A 21,079-nucleotide genomic window follows, 5' to 3' on the forward strand; every position below is an offset into this window, starting at 1 on the left:
TGTTAGCCAGGATGGTCTCGATCTCCTGACCTCGTGATCTGCCCGTCTCGGCCTCTCAAAGTGCTGGGATTACAGGCTTGAGCCACCGCGCCCGGCCTCTCCACCTCCTTTGAACGGGGGACGTGGCATGTTGCTAAGAAGGGCATCTCAGCATCTGCTGCTCAGGCGAGGTGGACAGTGAGGAAGGGGACATGGGAGGTCTGAGGCTTCAAGGCTAGTGTCTCCACAGGCACTGGCAGTGATTTCTCTTTTAAACTGCTCCCCCTCCCTTCCCTCCGCCTGCCTCCATCCTAATTGAAGCCATCGCCTCTTCAGTTACACTGCTTCCTAAAATAGTGTTCTGATCATGCCCTGGGTGCTCACTGAAAATGCTTCAGGGGCTCCCTGCCATCTATTGGAAAAAGGTAGAAATCCTTAGGCTGGCGTGCCAGGGTCCAATCAGAAAAGCAAAACCCACCCGGGATGTTTCCACAGAGGGAACTTCATGTAGGACATTGTTATGGGCATGGGAAGACTGAAAGGGCAAAGAGAAGCCACTGAGACAGAGAGTGGCGGAAGCAGTTTCAACCCCTGCAGCCGGAGGGACAGAAGGAAGGCAAGCTTGGAGGAGGGCCGGGGACTCTGATGGGGAAGAAGGGCCATTGCTGGGCAGTGGTGAGAGAAACAGCCTTGGGGATGGCAGGTAAGCCTGTCTCCTGCCTCCCAACTTCCCTTCTCCATCTAGTGTCTCCTCATGGGGAAATTTAACAGGGAACCCAGCAATGAAAGAGATGGGGTTTGCAGAATCCCTGCACCACGGAGCAAAGTGGTTTGAGACTGCGTGACATTTGCTTCCTAATGGGCACAGGTGGCACTCTAGGTTTCCGTGTCTGACCCCAAACTCCTGACTACACTCTGACCAGCCAGCATGTCACCTCCTGCCAAGCTCAGTTGTTCTGGAGGCCCCTGTCGTCGGATCTTTGCCCTGCATCACCCGTCAAATTCAGAACCTTGTTGAAACGCTACTTCCCTGATACCCTCTCATACTTCCATTCTTAAACCTTTGTTGCTGTTAAGTGTTCAGATGAAACATGTTTGCTTTGTGTTCTAGAAGTTTATGTGATTGACCCTACCTGAGCACAGAGATTAACTGGGGTTTGTTCCAGAAACAGCATTAATCACAGTGCCCAGCACATACAAGGGTCCAGAACTTGGAGCAAGTAATTGAACTCAGGCAGTTCCCACGCAGGCCACAGAGTTAGACAAAAACAGCTTGACCCTGGGGCTTGCACTCAAAATGAGCCTTACCCCTTTAAGAGAGGGCAGGTCTTTTCCCTCTCCGGCTCACCCCACCCCTCCTACACAGTAACTGAAACCTGATCTAATCCCTTTGCACGCTGGTAATTTATTGGTCTATTGAGCTTTTCTTGGTGGCAAATTGCATTGTCTTTATTCCTGGGTTCAGGCTCTGCAGCGGCTCACTGCATTCCTAGGACTCCTTTCTCAGGGTCGATCCTTCACACCCCCTTGTGCACTGCAAAATAAGTCTTATTGGGCTTCTTTGTTATGCAAACAGGGCAGTAATAATCAGGCTATTATTCTGAAAGATTGGGCTTGATTAACAGTTCAAAGGAGGTCTCTGAAAGCAGCTAGAGCCTCATTGGTGCATAAATATTTTCATCCTGCCTGCGTTGGTGCAGCTGGTGCTCCAAGCCCCCTGCCCTATCTTTCTGATTCTCAGAGGTGCTAGGTTGTTATTGAAAGGAAAAGAACTAAGTCAGACGTGCTGTGTGGCTGTGATTTTTCTTTCTCTCTACCTTATCTCAGTCCATGAGGAAGGCAGTCTGGAGCCACCTCCCCAAAAGAGTGAAATGTCACCTACATACGTGTATGTGGGTTCTGGGGCAAGTGCATCTCCCAGGCACAGGGTCCTTTGTGGGAGGTTTAAAAAGGCATCAAATCTCTGATAGGGGGCCAGGAATGGTGGCTCACGCCGGTAATCCCAGCACTCTGGGAGGCCGAGGCAGGTGGATCACCTGAGCTCAGGAGTTCAAGACCAAGTCTGGGCAACATGGAAACCCCATCTCTACTAAAGTATAAAAATTAGCTGGGCGTGGTGGTGGACGCCTGTAATCCCAGCTACTCGAGAGGCTGAGGCAGGAGAATTGCTTGAACCTGGGAGGTGGAGGTTGCAGTGAGCCAAGATTGCACCACTGCACACCAGCCTGGGTGACGGAGCAACTCTATGTCAAAAAATAAGTAAATCTCCTGATAGACTTTGGGTATGGAGTATGGACACCAGGACAAAGATGGGGGTCCCCAGCCCTCAGGAGATTGACATGCAAGTGGAGAAGAGGCCGCTCAGCAGCCACCTCCTAGAGGAACCTGAGCTGTGCAAGGGCAGATGGGTGACACTGACAGTCCAGTGACAGCCAAAGAGAGGAGCAGCTGGAGGGACCAAGAAGGTGGTGCAGGGAAGCTGAGGGGCCATCCTCGACAATCACAAAGCCACCCTACTTCACCGTTTCCAATGTGACTCTAGACAAGGGCCAGGGGAAGTCCCTGGGATGCCGCAGTATGCATCCACCGCCGGAGCTGTCCAGAGAAGGAGGAGCCAGCCCTGCCTTGGCAGGAGTGCTGCAGGGAGATTTCTTGCTGCGTAAACCAATGACCTCTGGCATCCGCAGGCTCCCAGGTTCAAAAACTCCATGGCGTGCCTTGAAAAGTAACCATTGTTTTTGGTCACAAAGTGATTGTTAGGGCTCTTTGATAAATTTGATTACACAGAGAAGCCGTGAGCTCTGGCCTGGATTGCTCGAGTCAGGAGCAAATGGGTCAGATGGTTGCCAGGGGTCCCTGCCTGAGCACCAAGGGCCCACCCCACCCCCATTGGGTCTGAGAGCCGTTCTGTCTTCTAGGCATTGCCTGGGCATCACCCCTTGAGCCGAGTCCCTCACCCCATGGGGCTCCGGGACAAATTTAGGGGCTTTCTGTTGTTGGATCTGGAGAGGGCCAGACCACTGTCTTTGTAGGCTTCTGGATTCTCCTGTTTGCCCCACCATAGCTAATCCTGAAAGTTCAAGACCTCAAGAGTCCTGGGTCAAAACAAAACATGCAGTGCACATAATACCACATAATATGCTTGTAAGGGGCATAAAGCTCTGTGTCTGTGTCTCTGAGGTCGAACCCCAGGTTGCAAAGCTTAACAAGGGGCCGGAGGGTGACCCCTGCCCAAGGACACGCTCAGTGGCTGGGGTAGAAATGGAAGCTCAGGAAACTTCTTAAGTTTTTCAGTCCCCTGGTTCTGTGTGTATTGGCTATCCTGGATCCATCAAGAGGCGGCTCCAGAGCTAGAAGGGGCCACTTTCTGGACTGCAGTACTGGGCAGGTGTGCTCAGCTCACACTGCGGGGCAGCTGGCTCTGTGTTCAGCGTGGCTTGCTCTGAAAAGCAGGTTTCCTCTTCCGCTTGCAGGAGTTGCTGTAAGATCTACTTTTCAGCTCTCACACTTTCCTTCCTTCTTTCCATGGACATTTGCATCAGAAAAGTCTAAGGTTTATTGCCTGGAATTGGGGTCTTTTACTTTTTATAAAGATACAGCACATAAAAATCAGCCCCTCTGAGATCTCTTTGGCAGGTGATACCAAGCTATTGCTTTTGATGCCGGACCAGGTTTCATTCAGGTCCCTGACCTCTGGTGGGGGGTTGCAGTCGGTGATTTAGTGCATTGGAGGCAAGGTGATTGGATGACCATGGAGGTCAGGGCCCCTCACTCTAGTCACTGCCCGTGGGGACTGCCCAGCCCCTCGCATGGGAAATGAGGCCACACACACACATTTCTGGGACCCATGGTTCCCAGAGAGCTGCCTTTCCACATGGAGAGATGGCAGAGGGGAACAGGCACCCTTTATTCTGTCCCAGCTGGTCACCGTCAGTGACCTTTTCCAAGTCATTCCCTTGAGCTTTGGAAGAGAGGAAGCCTCTTAAACTCTTAGGAAGATCTGCAGAGCTGGATCCAAGTTCCCTGAGAGTTTGGGGCACCTGGGAAACCCAAGAAATCGGGATGGGTCAGTTGGCAGCAGCCTCTGCTCCTGGTGGGCTCCGCACAGGCCTTTGTGCAGGGAGGGCCCAGAATTGATGAGGCGTCTGGTTACCACCCTGAGACCAGATGGGTCTCTGGCTGCATAGGAGACCCACATCATGCCTTTGGGCCTTGGGGGAGCTGGGTCAGTCTCAGCTGGTGTCCTGAGGAGGGACTTGTGACACAGGCGTTTTGAAAAGCATAGAAACAGCTCCAAGCCTGCCCATCTCAGCCCCAGCCCTTCCACTTGTGTGACCCAGGCCTGCTCCAGCCCGAAGCCTCCATGTTTGCATCTGCAAAATGAAGATAAAAATTCCTACCCTCTAATCAGGGCAGTAGCGAGGATCCAACAGGAAAGCAATGTGTCACCTGCACAGGCCCCGGGAGCGCAGGGTATTTTATTATCATGATCATGTTTTGTTTTCTGAGGTGAGGCTCAGCCCATGTACCTACCCCACCTCCCTATGCAGTCCTAGGTGCACAGCCTCTTCCCCAGTGAGGCCCCCAAGGGCAGAACTCTTGTCTTTGTTGATCTTTTGTGGCCCTGCAGCACGTATGTGTTGCCTGGTATGGAGTGTGTGGAAATCCGAGAGGTGTGAAGGAGGAGGAGAACGCAGCTTGGGGGCAGAGGGCTGTGGTTTGCACCTTGCCCCCTTCAGGGTACCTGGGGGTGGGGTTGCGGGGGAGGTATTTAATGCCTCTAGGCCTCAGTTTCCCTGTCTGTTGAATGAGGATAATAAGTCAGTCCTGGGTCTGTATTAAGGGCTAAAGGAGACACATGTACAATGTCTAGCACACAGTAAATCCTCAATACACGATAGCTGTTAAGCTCAGCCTCTCCCATAAATTGTGATTAAACAAACAAAGTTAACACAAAACTGGCTGTCACAGAGCTTCCTTCCCAAGTCTCCCGGCTTCGCTCACATTGGTGCCTGCAGTCCCTTTAACACCTCTGTGGTGAGGTGCCCATGCATCTCTGTAGCTCAGAAAGGTCAGGGAATTTGCCCACAGTCACAGAGCTCTGGAGTGGTGGAGCTGGAGTCTATCTCGATGCTCTGCCCCACCACAGTAAGGTCCACCACTGCGGTGAGACCCTCCCACTGGACACTGCCCTGTGAGAACATCTCACCTGTTGCCTGGAAACACTGAATTCTTCCCCAGTTCTCTCTGGGTGGGGCCATTGCAGGTATCCTTATTTTTCTTTCTCATATAGAATCCAAGGTCTCTTCATTTCCTGATTAACAAGGACAAAGGCAAACTTGTTGAAATTGTGCTTCAGAACCCAGTTCTGACTGCATCTTTTCCCAGAAAATGTCTCAGCAGAAGAGGCATTTTAGGATGGCGTGAAAACTTGGGGAAGGAAGGAGTTGTGACAGGCGGGAAACCAAGTGCTCTCTGTCAGGAGCAAGGGCGTGGAGACTGGACCACACAGGCTGTGGGGTACAGAAGTCTCCCAGCAGAGGTATGAGAGCTCGATGTGCCACCCCCAGTCCTTCCCTGTGAAGAGCCAAGGGAATCATCCTAGGCCTGAGCAATCCCTGGGCGAAAACACGTCCTTGTCAGGAAATGGGAAAATGGGGTAGGTGAAGTTAAGTCAATCTGGTCTTTTGGTCTCTGGCCAAACAAATGTCTCCACTGATACTGGCAGCTTCCGCAGAGGTGACTTGGGAGGGTGCAGGAAGGAGAGGAGGGAGGCAGCCAAGTTTCCCTCTATGACTGTCTCTTCAGCTTGGCCACCATAAGAAAATACCCCAGCCTAGGAGGGTTAAACAACGGACATTTATTTTCTCAGCGTTCTGGAGGTGGGAAGTCCTAGATCCGGTACCAGCATAGTCCAGTTCTGGAGAGAGGGCCCTCCTCCTGGCTCTCAGACGGTGGATTTCTCATTATATCCTCACATGGCAGGAGGTGGGAGAGGGGCAGGGAGAGAGAATGCTTGGTGTTCTTCCAAGTGTCTTTATTTTAAGGGTACCAACTCTGTCATGGGGGCTCCACTCTCATGACCTCATCTAAACCTAATTACCTCCCAAATGTCATCCCATAAGGGGTTAGGACTTCAACCTACACATTTAGGGGGACAAAGTTCAGTCTATAGCGCTCTCCCTGGGGGTGAGTGAGGCAGTGGGGTAAAGCCACCTGGTGCCCATGGGAAGCGAGGCCCCCTCGACAGTCATGACCGTTGACTGATCCTGGGCAGTCAGTGGATTGAAGGAGCTGCCAGGAGTTGGGGGACCTGGATCCAGGTGGAATCCACTGTGCCCTGAGAGTGAGTGCCAGCAGGGCCTACCCTGGGGAAGGAGGGAAAAGGAGAGATGCCATGTCTGCTAGAGCTTCACCAGGGAGGGGAGGCTCCCTCCAGTGCCCTTCCCGTCCCAGAAGCCCATGACTTCTAACCTCTGACCTCCGGGGGCAGCAAGCATTGTCCCCCACTGTGGCCTTTTGGGGGACCCTGTTTGTTGGATGCACCTGGGGCTCAAGGCACGCCATGTACATCTCTTCATATCCTCAGCGACGCTTTAAGGTGGACACAGTCTCTACTTGACAGTTAAGGAAACTGAGGCTGAGTCAAATTCCCGAAACTACTGGTAGGGGACAGAGTGGGACTTTGAACCAGACACCTCCCTTTGGGGCCTGTGCTGGCCCTCATCCCACCCAGAGCTGGGGCTAGCAGAGCTTGGAGGGAATAGTGAGGCAAGGAGCTCACCCCACCACCAGGATCCTGAACCCTACAGAGGAGTGGGGGAGACAGGGACCCTGGTTCCTGGGTACAGGGGTTCCAGAGAGTGACCTCTGCCACCATCTTTGAGTGGCAGGCAGACAGCTACGCCTGCTGGGTGAGGGGTGATCTTATTCTTAGAGTGGGTGGGCTCTGGGAGGAGGAGAGGAATGGGAGAAGGTGCCCATGTGGAATGGAGAAGTAAAAGGGCCTTGTCTCAGGCGCTTCTTAGCCGCTCTGCATCAGGGGTAAGGCAGCCACATCCCCGCTGTTTGCTCCTGGGGGGCTGTCTGCCTCTCACCACCCCTCTGCCTGCAGCCCCCTTCTCTGAACCTTCGCCACCAGCCGCCTCCCCATCCTGGGGAAATGTCGCCTTCACACACTCCAGGCTGGCCGGACTCCATCAGGCTCTAGCTTGGCCCCTTGTGACTGCTGAAAATAAGGTGAACCAACTCTGAAGCCTCACTACTCAAAGTGGGCCGCGGACCAGCAGCATGGGCCTCTCCTGGGAACTTGGTAAAATTGCAGAACCCCTGGCCCGCTGGGGCCTGCTGAACTGGGTCCCGGGCCACCCAATACAGCCTCACCTGGGGCTACCGGATCCCACTCCACAGCCCTGGAGCATGTGAGGGACCCCTTTCCAGAGTACCTGGGTGGGATTTCTGTCATGAATTCCCCACATACCCCAGAGTTCTGTAACTGGGGTGCTGCTCTGAGAATAGTTTTGAAGGCTGTGGAGATAGCAGATAGCGATCACAAAGCCAGTCCACTTAAAATTCAGGAGCCTGCGAAGTTGCCCATTTGGAGTGTAGAGCCACACCTGGGCACCGGCCTGACCCTGCCAGGAGGCTGGTAGGAGCAGTGTCATAAGATGGGTCTTGCAGGAGAGGCTGGAGCCCACCCATGGTGGAAGGAATCCGGAGTGTGCTCATGAGGCTATGTGATGATGTGTGGCTGCAGGGGCATGAGCTCACAGGTCCAATGTCTGGATTCATGTCCTGCCCTGGCTCACTTCCTCGAAGTGAGACTTGGGCAAGAAGTCAGCCCAGCAGAGCCCAGCTTTCCCCTGAGCTGGGATGGCAGTCGCACCGGGAAGATGCAATGGGGGAGGCCTATACCGCCTGCAGCGCCGGACCTGGGACAGAGCCAGCCAGCTGGGACTTCACAGTCCCTGCTCTCCTAGGTTCTACCAGATTCCGTCCTGGTGGAGAGTCAGAGCACAGCACAGCTCCTGCTTGTGTTGCAGTGGGGCCTGCTCTAAAGGGACAGGCAGTGTCCTTTTTCTACTTTGGTCACAGTAAGGGCCAGAGGTAAACCAGAGCCTGAGCGTGGCCATCGGTTAACAGGAGACCAGTGTTCCTTCCAGTTGATTTTCTCTGATGCCCACATCTGCATGATTCTGAGGAGGCAGAATGTCAGGTCAGCACACCCGGCTCCTGGAATTAATGAGGCTGCCGGGACAGGCATTGTGTGCAGGCGGCTGCACCAATCAGTTCCTGTGTGCTGGGTCCCTCCAAACGCTTGTTCTGCATAGTACTCCCTCCCCATACACCCCACCCCACTCACCTCCTGTACTGGCTTTATCAGGGGGCAGCAAGGAAGCTAGCTACCTTGTCCCACACAGACCACACCAACATTTCGAAGCCTACAGGTAGGTTGGGCCCTTCCACATCTTGTACAGGTAAAGGAGACGTGAAGACAACAGAGCAAGAGAATCTTCTCATTGCCTTGGGAGGGAGACCTGTCCTCAGGAGCACACCTGTGTGGGAGGAAGACTACATGGGGGGATCTCACCAGTGCGCCCCACATATCTGCCATAGCACCCCTTTATAGTGGTGTATTAGTCTGTTCTCACACCGCTGATAAAGACATGCCCAAGACTGGGTAATTTATAAAGGAAAGAGGTTTAATGGACTCACAGTTCCACATGGCTGGGGAGGCCTCACAGTCATGGCAGAAGGCGAAGGAGAAGCAAAGGCACATCTTACATGGCAGCGGGCAAGAGAGCACGTGCAGGGGAACTCCCATTTATAAAACCATCAGATCTCGTGAGACTTATTCACTACCACCAGAACGGTATGGGGGAAATGGCCTCCTGATTCAGTTACCTGCACCTGGCCCCACCCTTGACATGTGGAGATTATTACAATTCGAGGTGAGAATTGGGTGGGGACACAGCCAAACCATATCAAGCAGGCACCACCTGACTGTCATTTACCTAACCTGGCCCTTTAAGTGAGCGTACTTTAATTTAAATAAAGCTAATAAAATGGAAAATCTGTAGCTCTTGCATCAATTTTTTTTCTTTTTTTGAGATGGAGTCTTGCTCTGTCTCCCAGGCTGGAGTACAGTGGCACCATCTCAGCTCACTGCAACCTCTGTCTCCCGGGTTCAAGCAGTTCTCGTGCCTCAGCCTCCTGAGTAGCTGGGATTACAGGCGCATGCCACCAGGCCCAGCTAATTTTTGTATTTTTGGTAGAGATGGGGTTTTGCCGTGTTGTCCAGGCTGGTCTCAAACTCCTGAGCTCACATGATCTGCCTGCCTTGGCCTCCCAAAAAGTGCTGGGATTACAGGCATGAGCCACCATACCCAGCAATTTTTTTTCTTAATGCACATTTAAATGTATGACTTCTCAAATTAAAAGACAAAGTGTTCACTTACGTATCACCGGAAATTACCTTGTTACTGGCAGTATGGCAAACACAGGTCACATGAGGGGGAGAGCCCAAATTTCAGATGAGCACTGACTCCCCCATGCTCAGGTCTGTGACCTGGGAAGGTGACTTATGCTCCAGTAGAATGGTGCCCACCCACCTGCAGAGGCAAGAGAGATCACCCAGGTCCAGGGCTGCACAGTGCAGACTGGATTCACACAAGGCTGCTGGGATAGGTAGGTACTTGTGCTTGCATTAGTCTGCCCTCAAATATGTCTGTTTTTGGTTTTATGTGCAACTCAATTTTATAGGTAAAACCAGCACCAGAGAAACAAACTGACTTTTCTAAGGTCACAGGCCGAGTTAGTGGCCCAGACAGGAGTGCTGAGGCTCCCTTTCCCCACTGGAGACCACCCCAGCCAGCACTGGGCTGTGACCCCAGAGGCTGGATCTCCCAGCTGGTCTGCTGGCCCCTTTCTCCTGGAATCCATGTAGAAACTTCTGCTGCAGGTGTGTGTGCCTAGCCACTTGTGGTCACTATGGGCTGTGCAGAGGAAGGCCAGGAAAGGGCAGGTTCTATGTGTCGAGATTAGGTGTGTTAAAGCCATAGTTCTGGGGCATGGTCATTTTGGCTAATTGTCACTAAAGTCTCAAAGCTTGTGAGGGATCCAAGGTTACTACTCTCGGTTGCTTCTCAGCTTGCTTCTCCAAGCAGGACAGAGAAGGATGGGGGCTACAGTGAGCCTGAGGGAAGCCAGCTCCTCTATGGCCAGGGCTAATGGAGCACTCATACCAGGCAACATTCGTTGAGTTTTGGCTGTGAATCCTGGGGCCAGACTAAGTCCTTTATATGTGATAAATCACTTCACACACATTATCCTATCTTCCAGATAAGTATAACAGGGCACAAAGACAGGAGGTCATTTATATAAGGTCATACAGTACCAGGACTAGGGACATATATTTAATAATGGGGCTAATTCCCTGCCAGATTCCTATTGCTTTAGCCAAAGTTCTTGGGGATGGCCATGAAAGTGTATATGAATGTCAAAGGCCCCAGGGTGGCCTGTCAGCTTCCAAAGTCCTGCTCCCTCAAACGGTGACCACTTCCCTTTCAGCCTGCCTGTCCACTTGGGGTCACTATAGGGTGGGTAAGAGGACTCCTTTTCCTACCACTTGCAAGAAGTTTTTCACCATGTGTGTGTGGCGTGGGTGCCTCTGCCCTAGATGAGATGTCCTCGTGCGATGTGTGGCTGCTTCCCTGCCCCACAGATGGTAGCAGAGGCTGGAGTTGCCAGACTCTACCCAGACAGCCTATTCATTCCTTTCTCCTCAGCCACCTCCCCGTGCAAGATCCTCAAGTGCAACTCTGAATTCTGGAGCGCCACGTCGGGCAGCCACGCCCCAGCCTCGGACGACACCCCCGAGTTCTGCGCAGCCTTGCGCAGCTACGCCCTGTGCACACGGCGGACAGCCCGCACCTGCCGGGGTGACCTGGCCTACCACTCGGCCGTCCATGGCATAGAGGACCTCATGAGCCAGCACAACTGCTCCAAGGATGGCCCCACCTCGCAGCCACGCCTGCGCACGCTCCCGCCAGCCGGAGACAGCCAGGAGCGCTCGGACAGCCCCGAGATCTGCCATTATGAGAAGAGCTTTCACAAGCACTCAGCCGCCCCCAACTACACGCACTGTGGCCTCTTCGGGGACCCGCACCTCAGGACTTTCACAGACCGCTTCCAGACCTGCAAGGTACAGGGCGCCTGGCCGCTCATCGACAATAATTACCTGAATGTGCAGGTCACCAACACACCTGTGCTGCCCGGCTCAGCAGCCACTGCCACCAGCAAGGTAAGGGAGAGGGGGCGGCTGTAGGGCACAGCCCTGCCCTTTCTCTGCCCTGCGTGGACACTGAGAGGCTGAGGGGGCCTCGGGTGCCTGGAAATGGGGGAAGATGGAGCACGGTGGGGACACAGGAGCACTCTCCCTGAGCATCCCAAGGGGTGGATCTCAGCTTCCTCCCTCCTTCCCTGAGCCAGCCCTGCCTGGCTGGCATAGCTCCATTTCACAAATGAGGAGCCTGACGCTCTAGGAGGCCAAGTGACCTTCCCACCCCAAGTGCATAGTCAGCTGGGATGCTGAGCTGGAATTTGCCCCAGGCCCAGGTGACTCCAGAACCTGGCATGTTCTCAGCGGCCCCACGAGGCTACTGAGGGCTGCTGGTTTTCCAACCTAAGGAGGCCTTAGCATGTGGGCAGCAGGACTCAGGTCCTGCTCATGGGGCCACAGCCAGAGGCAGTCACACACACAGCCATGGGCCCTTGCAAGTGGACACTGCTGTCTACCCCAGCCTATCCCTCCCCTACCCGCTTTTGGGGAGAATGTCCTATGATCTCATATTCAGACTTAGCCAGAGGGCAAAGCCTCGAGGCCAGGAAGGAAGCTGGTTGCCCCCAGTTCAGGCGATGGGGACACGTCCGTCCTCCCCAGTGCCCGGCCTACCCGTGCCCCCTGGGGTTTCCAGCTTGGCGAAGCAGCAGTGGGTCTGTTTTCCTAGGAAGAGCCAGTTGGAAGGCCGTGTGTTGGGCAGTGCCAGGCTTACCACAAGGGTGTTTCTGTTCCTTCCCACCCCTCCACACCCAGAGAAGGACAGCGAGGTGACCTGGCAGCCAGGGAAATACTCCATCCCTGCCACTTCCCTCTGCTCCGGTGGCCATTGCCTGCCTCCAGGGGGTCTCTCTGTGGGCCCTGGCTGGGCGGGAAACAAGCAGGTCTTCACCCTGTGGATTCCCAAGCAGGCCCTTGGCACCAGACCATGACGCCTAATGGAGAAGACTTGCAGCCGGTACACTCCACCCTGTGCCCCCGCAGCCCTCTGTAGACTCAGGGCCTGCATCAAGGACCCAGCCACCTCCCCACCACGCACCCTCCTGAGAGCCAAGACAGACGGACGCCAGGAGCCTGAGGCTGCAGCTTCTAAATCCAGGCACCAGCACGCTTTGGAGGGGACCTGGCCTCCCTGTCCCATCCTGCAGGCTCCCAGGGGCTGGCAGGGTGCACAGGAAGGTCTGAGGATGTGAGAGGGATGTGGACCCCAGGTGGCTTGCTCCTCCAGACCCCAGGGAGTAGAAGCACCAAATGTGACAACAGAGCCAAGCCGCACACCGGGGAAGATTTGTGGTTTGTGCTCAGGGAGGCTGGGCTGCTGCCCCCATTATGGGTGGGGGCGATGTGACGGGGTGGAGCAGGAGCCTGCAGGCTGGGGCAATGTGCCTGGGCTCACGGCACCACCCTCAGCTCTTAGCTGAGGCACACTGGAACCTGGAGCGCAGTGATGCTATCCACAAACCACATGTGAAAGGACTGGTCATTCATTCCTTCTTATATTTCATTCATTCATTTGACCCACATTTTTCAAATGCCTGCTCTGATCCAGGCTCGATTCTGGGCATTGTGGACAGCAGAACTGCCCGAGCAGTGAAGGGAGAACTTCCCTTCTTATCCCAGCATGGAGGCTTCCAGAAGAGTATGAAGCAGAGCTTTACCAACCCAGCCCGTTTCTGCTGCAACCGAAGGCCACCTTTGATCTCAGCAGGCTGAGAGCTCAGCCCTGTCAACCAGGCTCTGCTGGAGGCCAGACAGTGACAGCGTCAGTGTCTGTGGCCCAGTCAGTCTCAGAACTCAGGCCAGACTGGGGGTATTGTGGTCCCCCGGTGAGAACATCGGTGGCTGGCTTCAGGCACCTTTGGCCTGCCCCCGCCTGTCTTTCAGGCCTCCGTTACTCAGGTGTGTTTGTTCGCTCATTGATGGAGCGAACACTTACCAGACGCTGCATCTGTGCCACCCTCTGAGCTAGTTGTTGCCCTCCCTCCCAAAAGCTCCCAGACTAGTGAAGAGCAAAGACCAGCAAAGGGGAGCTGGTGATGGGGGCTGGGGCAGCAGGATGTTGAAGGCCACTGGGAGCCTTGGCTCTGTCCAGAGAACTGGGGAGCCCATCCACCAAGCTCAGCCCTGAAGCACAGCGTGAGTTTCCAGATGGAGGGAAAGAGGAGTCAGCATCCAAAGCAGGCAGAGTGGGAGAGCAGCCTGGTGTCTGCAGGGAGCAGGGAAAGGCAAGGGACTTTCATCTCCACGATGATGAGGCCTCTGGGCTTCTGTGACCACCTCGACCACCACCAACAGAGCCCTCTGGGCCTGCCAGACTCTGCCACCCACTGGAACCCACTCCCCTTTCCTCTCTCAGCCAGCCAGACTCCACCTGTCCCTGCACACCTGCCCTTGAAGGCCTCTCCTCAGCGTTCCCAGAGTGTGTCCAGCCCCTGCCTGGCCTGACCCTGACCTTGCAGCCTTGCAGCCATGAGATTTGCCTTGTGCAGAAGCTTCCTGTTCAAGCTTCCTGTGTGCATGAAGCTGGCCCCAAACACCTGGACATCACTAGGGGCCCATGATACTGGCAGTATCAGCCAATCAGCCAGTCCCTCTGTTGTTGTGGGCGATCAAGATCTGGTGTTTTCCACGTGGACGTTTTAGCCAGTTTGTTACTGCTGTGGGACAGCCTTCTGTGCCCAGACCTCTCCTCCATCACCCTTTTTCCAGCTGTGCTGCTAGTACCCGTTTTACAGACAAAGAAACTGAGACTCAGGAGAGGACAGGAACTCGAGCCCTGCGCCTTCCCCTTCCTTTCCCCGCTGGTTAGTTTTCCCCATAGCACTTGCCAGCCTGTCCCTCTGCATGATTCATTTGTTTAATCTGTGACACTCTGGAGCATAGGGATCTTCTCCCTTGTGTACCCCCAGCCCCCAGCACCGGGCGTGGCATGTAGTTGGTGCTCTGTAAATAGTAGCAGATGCAGCCCGGGCTCTACCTCGTGCCCGGTGCAGTGGAAAGGGCCAGGGCCCCTTCAGAAGGGGGAGCAGCAGAGGCAGGAACAGCAGCCCGCCCGTGGCTGTGTTGGCAGTGAGCCGCCAGCTTTCGACAGGCCCCCTTCATGCTGTTACTTGTGGTTGAGTCCCTGGTACCGGTGCCAAGAAGAGTCAAGCAGCCTGTCAGCCTTCCAGGAGGCTGTCTCTGAGAGATGGTGGTTAGAGCGAAACCAGCCTTTCCTGTTCCAGGGAGACTGATGGCATTTGGAAAGCAGGACGGCCCCCCCCACCCCCACCCCCAGTGTCTGTGTGGCCCTGCACACCAGGCAGGGACACCAGAGTCCCCCTTCCTCCCCCCATGGCAGGACCACCCACGGCCCAGACCACCCTGGCTGGCCCACCTCCGGCCCCCCCAGGCGGCCTCCACACTGAGGTGGGCTGGCCAGTGGGTGGAAAGAAGGAAGAAGTAGGAGGTTGAACCGTATGAAGTTGCCATTTCCACAGGTCAGGAATGGCAGAGTAGCAGCAATTTCATCAGGTTCCAGGTTTAGGGCTCCATGCTGGATGGAGAGGCTGCAGCCATCTTTGACATCCCACAGCAAACCGGAAGTGTGCCATGTCCTGGGTCCAGGCTGGGACCCCTATAGGAAGGGAGGTGAGGAAATCGAGTCCAGTGCTCAAGGAGCTGTGCCCTTGGGGTCCTCCCTGTGTTGCGCTCCATGGACTCCCACAGAGCCGCGGCCCCAGGCAGTCTCCATCAGGCACAGAAAGCACAGCGCTGGGTGTCCGAGATGAACGGGCTCATGAAAAGACTGCCATTTCTTTTACAGTCCTCCGGCGGTCTGCCCCTCGCTCAGCTCCTCCCAGCCTTGCCTTTCTGACTAACACGGTGAGAGGACAGGATTTTCCTTCCTCAGAAGCCTTGGCCTAGGGTCTCCCTCTGTTCTTGTGGGGGTTCCACACCCCTCAGGCTACCAGTTCTCCCCACCTCGTCACCCCAAAGCCTTATGCCAATATGGGGAACCCACAAAGCCACAGCAACACAGCCAGGGACACCTCTAGTGGCTCTCAATACCCCACTGGCTTGTATTACCTAGAAGGTTCTGTGGCCCCCTGGAACCCCCTTTCCAGCCCTCAGGCCTCTTAGCACCTGGCCCTGAGGCTATGACCCTGGGCCAGCCTGCCCCAAACTGAGGCCACTATGCTGCACCCCTGGCCTCTGGGCCCCAGAGGACCGGATGGCCTCTTGCTGCATCCCTGGCCAGACCCCACCTTCCGCCTTTCTGCGACTCTCCTGCCTGAGCTGAGGTCCTTCTGTAGTTTCCCTGCCTTCCCTTCCCCATCAGAGCAGCTTTTTATTTTATGTTGCTTTCTAGCACCTCACACTGTGCCCTCACCACACATCTGCTGTTAGGCCAGAAACTCCCTTGGCGCTTAGTGGCCTTGCCCTCTGCCCAGAGAGCCGGCCAGGCAGTCCTCATGCCTCCCCGAAGTGCCCAGGCAGAGAATGACTGTGCGTGTCATCAGCAGCTCCCCCTTGCTCGGACCCCTTCAGCCTGCAGACCCTCTGAGGCCGGGCTGGGGTGGGATCCCTTGGGAGCTCTGTCAGCCAGCCAGCTAGCTGGCCAGACCCTTTCCTGGGTGGGGAGGGGCGAACTCTGACCTACAGAGGGTTGAGGGGTTGGGGCTTAGTGGTGGGGGTAATTACTGGGCCTGGGAGAGGGTAGTGCAGCAGATAAAGGTGGGGTTTTAGCAGGAGGTCCCAAAGGGCCTGGGTGCCACCTTGCCCCCTTTACCCCACCTCCCTTCCTGGCTTCAGGTTGGGAGTCCAGGTTCCAGCTGCCCTTGGTCCAGGGGGACCAAGGCACCCAGAGCTCACGTGGCAAAATAGCTGGCACCTGGGAAAGGAGTGGAAGAGGGGTGGTGGTTTCTCTCCCAATTTCTGTTTCCAACCCAGATAGCCTACTTAGTTAGGGTTAGGGAGGAAAGAACAGCCAGATACCACCCAGGACAGGGACAGCAGAGGAAACTCACCTGCTACCCTAGCCACCGGCCCTCCTCCTCTCAGGCCCCCCACCCTGTGGGCTTGTGGCCAAAAGAGCCCAGAGTCTGGAAACCCAGAGTTTAATCCCAGCTCTGCCTCTTGCTGGCTGTGTGACCTTAAGCAAGTCACTGCCTCTCTTTGAGCCAACATTTTCTCATCTGGAAAATTGGGAGTAATGTCACTGACCCTTGCAGTGTCACACGAGACTAGAAGTAATACATGCAGTGCCTGCTGAATGCATCCAGTGCACCTGTGTTTGGCTCTCAGGAGGAGAACAGTGCCACCCAGCCAGCTGCTCCTCCAGCAGCTCAGTTCAGCCCTTCACCCCTGGCCACAGGCTCTAGCAGAAAGGAGTTCCCTCCTCCAACCCTGGCCATGGTTGCACGTTCAGCCTGGAACATCCGTCTCCCTTTTACCGACCAGCACCTTCTTTCCTGTTCCCCTCGTCCATGGCCCAGCTTGGGGACCCCTTTCAGCAGCCTTGAGACAGTGGCTTCTACTTGCCTCTGCCTGCTTGCATGGATTTTGCCTTATTCATTCTTTCTTTCAGCATAATTTCCCTCCATTCCACCTGCTGTAATGTTCAGACATTTGCTTGGGTTCTTCGTCAGGAATTGTGCTGCAGTACCACCGTCATTATGCAAGATGATATTTTCAAACCATGCTCATTTCCTATTGCCACTGCAGCAGATTAGCATAAACTGAGTGGTTCAAACCAGCAGAAATGTTTTATAATTGTGGAGGCCAGAAGTTCAGAATATGTCTCATGGGGATAAAATCAAGGAATCAGCAGGGCTGGTCCTTCTGGAGACTCCAGGGGAGAATCCATTCATTGCCGTTGCCAGCTTTTGGTGGTTGCCAGCATCCCTTGGTTTGTGGCCACATCATTCCAATCTCTGCCTTGTTGATCACATCATCTTCTCTGTCCTTGTTAGTCAAATCTCCCTCTGCCTCCTTATAAAGATACTTGTGATTCCATCTAGGGCCCACCCAGGTAATCCAGAATAATCTCTTCATCTCAGTGTTCTTAACCTAATCACATCTGCAGAGTCCCTTTTGCCATCTAAGGGAACATGCCTGGGTTATGGGGATTAGGGCGTGTTCTCCTTGGGAGCCATTATTCAGCCTACCACACTGGATTTTTAACCTTTTATTTTTAATTATCTATGCTTTTATTTTTGTGGTTTGCTTCCCTATATAATAGTAAAAGAGCTAGTTTTCTACTTCGGGTAGTGGCCTAACATTTTTCTAAGTCACTTTTTAAAGTAAAAAGGGCAAGTTGTTTTAAAGAACGTGAAGTGCACAGCTGCGCAGGTGGAACTGATCTGTCCAACCTGGGGAAAGGAGTGTCCGGGGCATCCCTGGGGATCCTTCGTGCCCTCCTCTCGGTCTAGAGCATCTTAAGTGTGGGACTGGGCCTCCTCCCACTATGCCTCACCTACTCTCTTCTGCCCCTTTCCCCGGCAGCTCACCATCATCTTCAAGAATTTCCAGGAGTGCGTGGACCAGAAGGTGTACCAGGCTGAGATGGACGAGCTCCCAGCTGCCTTCGTGGATGGCTCTAAGAACGGTGGGGACAAGCATGGGGCCAACAGCCTGAAGATCACTGAGAAGGTGTCAGGCCAGCACGTGGAGATCCAGGCCAAGTACATCGGCACCACCATCGTGGTGCGCCAGGTGGGCCGCTACCTGACCTTTGCTGTCCGCATGCCGGAGGAAGTGGTCAATGCTGTGGAGGACTGGGACAGCCAGGGCCTCTACCTCTGCCTGCGGGGCTGCCCCCTCAACCAGCAGATCGACTTCCAGGCCTTCCACACCAATACTGAGGGCACCGGCGCCCACAGGCTGGCAGCTGCCAGCCCTGCACCCACAGCCCCTGAGACCTTCCCATATGAGACAGCCGTGGCCAAGTGCAAGGAGAAGCTGCCAGTGGAGGACCTGTACTACCAGGCCTGCGTCTTCGACCTCCTCACCACGGGCGATGTGAACTTCACACTGGCCGCCTACTACGCCTTGGAGGATGTCAAGATGCTCCACTCCAACAAAGACAAACTGCACCTGTACGAGAGGACTCGGGACCTGCCGGGCAGGGCGGCTGCGGGGCTGCCCCTGGCCCCTCAGCCTCTCCTGGGTGCCCTCATCCTGCTCTTGGCCCTGCTCCCTGTGTTCTGCTAGATGCGTAGATGTGGAGGGAGGCACAGGCTCTGTCCCCTCGGCTTCTCCATCTGTGGGCTGGGACCGCCAGCAGGGTGCAGATCTCCTGGCATGTCCCCCATGGCCCCACAGAACGCCAGGGACCGCCTGCTGCCAAGGGCTCAGGCATGGACCCCTCCCCTTCTAGTGCACGTGACAAGGTTGTGGTGACTGGTGCCGTGATGTTTGTGACAGTAGAGCTGTGTGAGAGGGAGAGCAGCTCCCCTCGCCCCGCCCCCGCAGTGTGAATGTGCAAAACAGCCCCTCAGACTGAAGCCCCCCGCCCCCACCAGAGAGACACTGGGAACCGTCAAGAGTCAGCTCCTTCTCGCAATGCACTGAAAGGCCTGGCCGACTGCTGCTCGCTGATCCGTGGGGCGCCCTGTGCCCGCCACATGCACGCACACACTCTTACACGAGAGCACACTCGAAACCCCTAGGCCAGCGGGGTCACCCCAGCCACACAGGCATCCTTGGGGCTCGGCCCCAGGCAGGGCACCCCTGGGGCGCTGCTTGGCACCTTAGCGAACTGATGGAAGCTTTTGGCCAGTAGGTGGTGCCCACCTGGTGCCTTCTTGCCTGTGGCCTCCCTGCCCATGCTCACCTGGCTGCTGTGGGTACCATTGCAGGTCCTGGTTTTCAGGCACCTGCTCAGCTGCCCGTCTTTGACCTGGGCCCCCGCCCCTTCCACCCTGTGCTTAGAAAGTTGAAGTGCATGGTTCTACATGTCTAAACAGAGAAGAGATCCTTGACTTCTGTTCCTCTCTCCCTTCTGCAGATGCAAGAGCTCCTGGGCAGGGGAGCCTGGGCCCCAGGGTGTGGCAGGAGACCCAGTGGATGGGGCCAGCTGGCCTGCCCTGATCCTCTGCTTCCTCCTCACAACCCCAAGAGCCCCCACCCAGTCCACCCACGTGTGGAGTCTGGGGAGAGGAGCAGGGTCTTAGGCTTCTCAGCCCTGAGCATCCCTGGCAGGGTCTCCAACCTCTAATCTCTTCCCTTAAGCCCTGTGGCCACACAGCCAGGAGAGACTTGCCACTGGCTCCCGCCTCATTTCAGCCCAGGGTGCTCATCCAGGAGCCCAGAACAGTCCCACCTGTGCTGCTGTGCCCACAGCACAAAGCCAGGCTTCGCTCCCAAAAGTGCAGCCAGGCCCCAGAGGGTGATCCCGCCAGCAACCCTACAGCCCCACAGCCTCCCCACCCATCAGCATCCACGGCAGCCCCTCTGCTGTTCCCCAGGGACCTCTCATACACTGGCCAGGAGGCTGCAGAACATGTGTCTCCCCCTCCCTCCAAGAGGTCCTGCTCCCTCTGCCAGAACCGTGTGGGCGGTGGGAAGGCGCTGGGGCCCTGCTGGTTTTAGATGGTCCCTATGTTGGAAGTAAAAAGTGAAGCACTTTATTTTGGTTGTGTTTGCTCACGTTCTGCTTGGAAGTGGGGACCCCTCACTGCGTCCACTTGTCTGCGACCTGTGTGGAGTGTCACCGCGTGTACATACTGTAAATTATTTATTAATGGCTAAATGCAAGTAAAGGTTTTTTTTTTGTTATTTTCTTTTAGACATGTTGGAGTTTGTTTTCTGAACAGACTTTGGCTCCCTTGAAGGGGGTGGAGGATGGACTTTGGTGGTGGGGTCCCCTGCAGCAAGTGTGTGTGTGTATGTGCACGCGCATGTGTGTATGCGTGTGTGCGTGCGTGTGTCATGAAGGCATGTAGAAGGTGCAGCAGTGTAACAGCCACCACACGTTGCTTCTGTAAAATTACTTTTCCTCCTCACAGTGAGCTGTCTTTGGAGCTTGGCAGGCCCAGGTCCTCTTGTTCTAGTGACAGCGGAACCCAGTCATGGAGACAGGTGACCACACGGTGGAGAGACATACGGTGCCCTCTGGGATGAGATGAGTGGGCTGGCCTGAGATCCGGGATGACTCTGTCTCAGCCACCACTGTCAGCCTAGAGCCCCAGCTGTGGGACTGCCTGCCACCCTCCCTGCCCAAGTTCACATAGCCTGGGTGGAGCGGGGGCACTGCAGAGGAGGCTGCTGTCCATGTCATTGTGGGACCAGGTTTATTGCCAGCTGTGATCACATTTCATCTGTAAAAACTACCCAGTGGGAGTCAGGCGCGGCGGCTCAAGCCTGTAATCCCAGCACTTTGGGAGGCCGAGGTGGGTGGATCACGAGGTCAGGAGATCGAGACCATCCTGGCTAACACAGTGAAACCCCGTCTCTACTAAAAATACAAAAAATTAGCCGGGCGTGGTGGCGGGCGCCTGTAATCCCAGCTACTCGGGAGGCTGAGGCAGGAGAATGGCGTGAACCCGGGAGGCGGAGCTTGCAGTGAGCCAAGAGACAGCAAGCCCCCGTCTCAAAAAAAAAAAAAAAAACTACCCAGTGAATCAGGAACAAATGTAGGCCCATTTTGTCAATGAAACAGAGATTCTGTGAGATTAATTGACTTGCCTAGGGCTCCTTAGCAACAGGACGGGCAACCTGTGCACCTAGGTTAGTATTGCCCTGAGGCCCCTTCTCTCCAAACTAAATGCCATGAGGCAG

General features: G+C 55.2%; 1 protein-coding gene across 5 annotated transcripts in view; it reads left to right on the forward strand.

Annotated features, from left to right (window-relative positions):
- Positions 1 to 20,080, forward strand: part of RGMA (repulsive guidance molecule family member a) — a 46,150-nt gene extending 26,070 nt beyond the window's left edge. For all 5 annotated transcript variants that reach the window (XM_011958017.1, XM_011958011.1, XM_011958040.1 and 2 more), the window contains 2 exons: positions 10,767 to 11,281; positions 17,804 to 20,080. In XM_011958017.1, coding sequence (XP_011813407.1) covers positions 10,767 to 11,281; positions 17,804 to 18,511 — 1,223 coding nt within the window. In that variant the 3' untranslated portion in view covers positions 18,512 to 20,080. The remainder of the gene's footprint in view (positions 1 to 10,766; positions 11,282 to 17,803) is intronic.
- The last annotated feature ends 999 nt before the right edge of the window (positions 20,081 to 21,079 follow it).

This window comes from Colobus angolensis, unplaced genomic scaffold, assembly GCF_000951035.1.
Source record: "Colobus angolensis palliatus isolate OR3802 unplaced genomic scaffold, Cang.pa_1.0 Scaffold112, whole genome shotgun sequence".
NCBI classification, from domain to species: domain Eukaryota; kingdom Metazoa; phylum Chordata; class Mammalia; order Primates; family Cercopithecidae; genus Colobus; species Colobus angolensis.